This window comes from Nestor notabilis, unplaced genomic scaffold, assembly GCF_000696875.1.
Source record: "Nestor notabilis isolate BGI_N333 unplaced genomic scaffold, ASM69687v1 scaffold26674, whole genome shotgun sequence".
NCBI lineage: Eukaryota > Metazoa > Chordata > Aves > Psittaciformes > Psittacidae > Nestor > Nestor notabilis.
In genome coordinates, this window is record NW_009926406.1 from 246 (window position 1) to 6,410 (window position 6,165).

At 39.9% G+C, this 6,165-nt stretch overlaps 1 protein-coding gene across 1 annotated transcript in view; it reads left to right on the forward strand.

The window, feature by feature from the left end:
* Positions 1 to 5,621, forward strand: part of EXOSC9 (exosome component 9) — a 5,764-nt gene extending 143 nt beyond the window's left edge. The window contains exons 2-11 of the mRNA XM_010013522.1: positions 576 to 695; positions 883 to 985; positions 1,535 to 1,672; positions 2,132 to 2,214; positions 2,492 to 2,624; positions 3,036 to 3,124; positions 3,313 to 3,459; positions 3,831 to 4,021; positions 4,938 to 5,016; positions 5,540 to 5,621. Coding sequence (XP_010011824.1) covers positions 667 to 695; positions 883 to 985; positions 1,535 to 1,672; positions 2,132 to 2,214; positions 2,492 to 2,624; positions 3,036 to 3,124; positions 3,313 to 3,459; positions 3,831 to 4,021; positions 4,938 to 5,016; positions 5,540 to 5,621 — 1,074 coding nt within the window. The 5' untranslated portion in view covers positions 576 to 666. The remainder of the gene's footprint in view (positions 1 to 575; positions 696 to 882; positions 986 to 1,534; positions 1,673 to 2,131; positions 2,215 to 2,491; positions 2,625 to 3,035; positions 3,125 to 3,312; positions 3,460 to 3,830; positions 4,022 to 4,937; positions 5,017 to 5,539) is intronic.
* The last annotated feature ends 544 nt before the right edge of the window (positions 5,622 to 6,165 follow it).

Genomic DNA, 6,165 nt, shown 5'->3' on the forward strand with positions numbered 1-6,165 from the left:
CGAGGGGAGAGCCTTCGGGCGTTGTGTTTCCGAACGGGCGTAGAGGGAGAACCTCAACGTGAGGCGTCCGAAAGGCCGCCGAGAGAGACCGCAGTAAAGGCAACTTAAGGACCATAGAGGAGATGGGGGAAAGGAAGGGAGAGGGAAGGGGTGGGGTTTCTGTGGTGATTGTAGGTTAAAAATAGTGTAAGTAAGAGGAAACTATTGTAATTTTTCATGCCTTTAATTGCTGATCTCATGCTTTGTGTCCTGCAAATCAAACAGCGTTTTTTTGTATTGTGGGAAAGTGGAATACGTGCGCTCACGTAAGCGTTTAGTTACAGATTCCCAGGTGTTTGAGTCTGTCTTTAATCTTCAGAGACAGGAAAATGTTACGATTCCTACATTTCCTTCTCTTAGTTGTGCACAGGAGTTTAAATACACACGACAGGCATTGAATGAGAAACTGACTGGAGTGAGAAATACAAACTGAAACTCTTAACTGCATGCTTTTTCAAAGTATATGTTTTGTTCCTAGCGGTAGAAGGTTTTTCCCAGCTAAATTCTGTGACTTAGTGGTTTATTTACCTTTGCAGGGTTCTTGCACAAGTATCATGTGAACTCGTTCCCCCCAAGCTAAATAGGCCAACAGAAGGTATACTTTTTGTTAATCTTGAGCTCTCACCGATGGCCGCACCTGGTCTTGAGCCTGGCAGGTATGTAGATGTCTTAAAGAGACTACACAGGGGTGACAGAAGAGCCACTGGCATGGTTGCCCATGGCAGGGGGGTTGGAACTAAGTGATCTTAAGGTCCTTTCCAACCCAAACCATTCTATGATTCTATGATACATGGAAGTATAGAGCATAATCATACTCGACTGGGGTTAATTTTGTTTTGACAGGCAGTCTGACTTACTGGTGAAACTAAACAGACAAATAGAGCGATGCCTGAGAAATTCCAGATGTATAGATACTGAATCTCTCTGCGTTGTTGCTGGTGAAAAGGTATGAAAACCCATGAATTTCAAGTGGGTTTAAACTAAAAGGTGTATATAGTATGCTTTTTAGATGGTCCATGTCTTGTTTTGGAAGATAGAAATTCTGATAGTAGGTTAATGTAAAGATACACACATCTGACTTTACAGGCATTTTTAATTTACCTATCTACATAGGCTTTCTGAAGTAGTTGGGACCCTGCACACTCAAATATTTTCTTTGCAGAATAAAGTTTAAATTATACTTAAGTGTTACATATTTTGTCATAATTAACTCTAGCACACTGGTTATCTTGGAATATACTGAAATCATAGAATCATGGAATTTTCTGGGTTGGAAGGGACCTTAAAGAGCATCTGGTTCCAACCCCCCTGCCATGGGCAGGGACACGTCACACTAGACCAGGTTGCTCAAATCTTTCATCCTGTTAAGCAAAGACCTGAAGAACACGTGATGGTGGTTCTTAAGGTTCAGAAAATGAACTCATTTGGAAAAGCAGTAACTTCTTTAGAATCCTGTCACAAACGACCAAGCAGTTGTGTATGGGTTTCTTCTCAGGTTTGGCAAATCCGGCTGGACATGCACCTGTTAAATCATGACGGTAACATTATCGATGCTGCCAGCATAGCAGGGATTGTAGCTCTGTGTCATTTTCGCAGACCAGATGTTTCTGTGCAAGGAGAGGAAGTAACTGTGGTAAGTTCTACTGGTTTACATGTGGCATCTCAGGTAGCTGTTTGTTTCTAACTGGGAGAGTTAGATGTTTGGGTAAGCAGATAAACTCCAAGGTACTTATGTTTTAGGATAGATATGTTGCTATTCCAAAATTGTAAGGGTAGTGAGGAAGCCTGATGAATACAGAATTTTAGCTGTATCAGTTTATGGGAATATTAATTGTAAAAGATCAAGTATTCCACAGTATTTCAACCAAGTATAAGGCTGATGAATATGCTGTATTTACCTGTGTGGGTAGTAAAGGGTAAGAATTGCACAGAAGGACTAAAAAGAATTTATGAAATATTTAGATGACAAAACATTTGTTAGCCTTTTCATTTGTTTCTTATTTTTTAAAACGTACAGTATGTCATTTGAAAATGAAATGTGTTTTGTAAGTAATTGTCTTTTTAAACAACTCTTCTAAAACTCTTTTTAAAGTATACTCCTGAGGAACGTGATCCTGTCCCCTTGAGTATCCACCACATGCCTATTTGTGTCAGCTTTGCCTTCTTCCAGCAAGGGTAAGATTTTTCAGTCTGTTGACAGAAACAACTTATTCTGCAGAATTGAATTTTAAACATAGAAGAGTCCTAAAAATATTTATATCGACAAGCCAATTTCTTAAACCGCTTTCCAGAGTGATAGACATGACATAGAAAACTTTTTTTTTTTTTTTGGGGGGGGGGGGTATACTCATAATTTCTAATACATAAACCAATTCCTTTGTTTAATTGTTTTAAGGGAAGTAACTCACCTCAAGTTTTTACTGTTGCCTTATCTTTAAAAACTTGATTATAGGACCTATTTATTAGTGGATCCAAGTGAACGTGAGGAACGTGTAATGGATGGTCTCCTTGTAATTGCCATGAATAAACATCAGGAAATTTGTACCATCGACTCTAGTGGAGGGATTGTGCTAGTAAAGGATCAGGTAAATCTTTGCCTTGGCCAATCTCTTGTATAGAAACTAGTTCGTGTGCTGTCATCTTGATATTGAAGTATCCACATTTCGAATCTAAGAAATCAATTACCTCTCTGGTTTAATTGGAAAAGATTATGGATTTTTAGTCCTAATGGAAGAGTGTAGTTCTGTGTATCATACATATTGTTGGGTCAGATTTTTTTCCCCTGTGGGAGTCTAAATTAATTCAGATTACACTCTCATAGATAGCTGGAGGCTGTTGTGTTAACCTTCTGCATCAACTCGTAGTATATCCAAGTCCCTCCTACTAAGATGCTATCTTTTATTTCAAATGTTTGTGACTCCTGTCATGTTCTACAGTTTTAGTTAAAAAATCTTACTTTCATGATAGTAAACTGTTGTCATATGTATAACAAACAGGTTCTGAGATGCAGTAAAATAACAGCTGTTAAGGTTGCAGAAATAACAGAACTCATTCAAAAAGCATTGGAGAACGACCAGAAAGTTAGGTGAGTGTTCTGAGAAGGGAAATGGGTGTTTTTTAAGAAACGTATTAAAAAGCCTGTAGTTTGAACAGCAAATTGTTTTCACTTGTATTTGTTTTAAATAGAAAGTGTTTAGTATACTTGAGCTTGAAAAGAGACAACATTTTCAAGCGTGCAACATCCTGAAAAAATTAATGTCTTTGAATCACTAGGAAAGAAGGTGGCAAGTTTGGCTTTGCAGAATCTATACCAAATCAAAAGATCACTGCCTTCAAAATGGAGAGTGCTGCTGTGGATACTAACAATGTGGAAGAACAAGCAGAAGAAATCATCACTAAAGCTGATCCTCCTTCAGAAGTGTATCTTTTCTGTTGTATTATTCAGGGGGAAGCCAGGCTTCCTGTCCCCTGCATTAGCACTAGCAACTAAACACACATCCAAGATTCCTCAGGGCTTAGGTAGCCTAACAGTCTTCAGAGGAAACATCAACAGCACATAGGGTTTGGTTCTAATTGCTTGTAGGTAACTTAATTCCTAGCCTAAAAGGCAACACTGGGGTCTGAAGTGACCGCTTGTTACAGTAACTGGAGTAGTAGTACTGTCTCTCACCTCTCCTTTAAGGATGTTCTTCCCTGGGGGGAAAAGATACACCTTGAAAAAAATCAGTGGTTTGCTCTCAGAATATGTCAATCTTACCAGCAAACACCAAGATGTTTCTTAACAAATTCAGTTTTGCCAATCCAATATTGCACACACCTGGGACAGCACAAATCGGGGAAGGAATAGAGAACTCCTGGGGAGACCTTGAAGAATCAGAGAGGGAAGAAGCAGCGGAAGAGGAAGGTGAAGGTGATGCTACTGCCTTTGAATGCCAGAAAATGGAAACCGAGGATCCAAGTATGATGAAGGAAACTAAGACGGGTAAGCGTTTATCTTGGTATCACATGTGCTTCTTATATCACTTAATTAACAGCCTAGGATTAAAATGTGAAAGAAGTCCTTAGTAAGGAATGAGAACCATTGTAGCCACTTTCCACTTGAGTTACACACATCTGCTACTCTCACTTCACCAGGTCAGTTGTTTCCTTTAAAGTAAATACTGATTTCTGTAGTATATGGAGGGCTCCATATTAAAGAGTAACCACTCTGAGTGTTTCTTGAAAAATGCTTGCTGTGGTTTAAGCGCAGCCACTCGCTCGCTCTCTCCTTTATCCCTCCTGCTTCCTGAGGGATGGGGAGGAGAATTGGAAGAATGTAAACCCCATGGATTGAGATAAGAACAGTCCAGTAACTAAAGTATTATACAAAACTCCTACTGCTATCACCAATAATAATAATGATAAGGGAAATAACAAGGGGAGAGAATATAAAACTAAAAAGGGAAGAAAACAACAACACAAGTGATGCACAATACAACCGCTCACCACCCGCTGACAGATACCCAGCTCAACCCAAGCAGCGATCTGGGCCTTCCGGGTAACTCCCCCCATTTTATGTACTGGGCATGAAGTTCTGTGGTGTGGAATAGCCCTTTGACCAGTTTGGGTCAGGTGTCCTGCCTCTGCTTCCTCTCAGCTTTTTGTGTCCCTCATCCCTGGCAGAGCATGAGACTGAGAAGTCCTTGATTAGGGTACGCATTACTTAGCAACAACTAAAAACATCCGTGTGTTTGGTAACACACTGTTCTCAGACTAAAGCCAAAACACAGCACTGCACCAGCTACTAAAGAGGAGGAAGATGACTGTTACAGCTGAACCCAGGACAATGATAGTTATTTGTTACAGAAGTTGTTTGTACAAAAATGATCACAGGTTTGTGGTTGGTTGGTTTGTTTTAGATGAACCTATTGTGCTGTCGGATAGTGAAGAGGAAGAAGTTGTCATTCTAGAGCCACAGGAACTACCAAAGAAAACAAGGTAACCATTATTTGAAATTAGGAGGGGAAAGAGGTTGGTAAGGAGTATTTTCAGGTAGCGTAGGATTTGGCAAGGGCAAGAAAGGTCTCAGTTGATCAAGAGGACCACAAAGATAGCTGAGAGTGACGAATTCTTCATCTAGGCTAGGAAGCCAGTCATCCTCATCCTGGCTGACCTGCAGCCAGCTGAAATGCTTATTGATACATGACTAATGGTTCCAAAGGGAGCAAGAGCATAGAAGTAGATTTACAGCAGCTGTTCCTTACAGATGCTGCAGACATCCTACTACCTCTTAAATTAATCTGAATCTTGTACTGCATCTTAAATTTTATCTCCCAGAAGTGAGATTCTTTACAGTAGCTCTGCACTAGCCATGGAAACCCTTGTTGTTTTGTGTAGGACTAGGTTTGAACTTTGCACTGAGAATGGTGGAGGGTTGCACCGTTACAGGTGATCAGCCTGTGTTTTCTTGAAGTAAAACCATTCAGTACATTTCTATGTTAAAAGTGTTGTTTCTTCACAGAGCACAGACCACCCTGAAACAAGGAAGTACGAGTAAGAAAGCATTTACCAAAAGGAGAAAAAAGAAGAGAGCTGCTCATTAGAGCTGTCATCCCTCCTTCAGAAATGCTGTATAATTGATAGTTTGGTCTACTGTTACTGAACTTACTTCTCTAGATAATTCTACATACTTCCACCCCATATCTAGTTCTGCTTTTGTGTGTATGTTATTAAGCTATTGTACACACATTTAAATAAACAAATAAAAAGAATGACAGTGAAATGTCACCATTAGCACACAGCTACATCAATAAATTCGCTCCTTTGAGTTCTACAGCATAAGTGGCAGAAGTAAAATGTATGCTTTTCATAACAAAACTGCTTCTTCAGTTACTGAAGTGAGGTGTACATACAGTTCAGCTGGTAAAAGGAGTTATGGCTTGAGTTTAATGCCAGGGAAAGATTTTTAATTATTTTTTATAAGTCACCCACTGCTCTTGGAACTGGCAAACAAGCCATCATTTGTAAACATGTCTTCTAAATTAGTGAACTCACTCATTAACCCTACTTTCACCTTGGGTTTCTGTGTTAAGAGGTGGGTTGATCCCCCAGTGCCTGGCAAAAGGCTCCCTCCAGCAGCCGCACTTG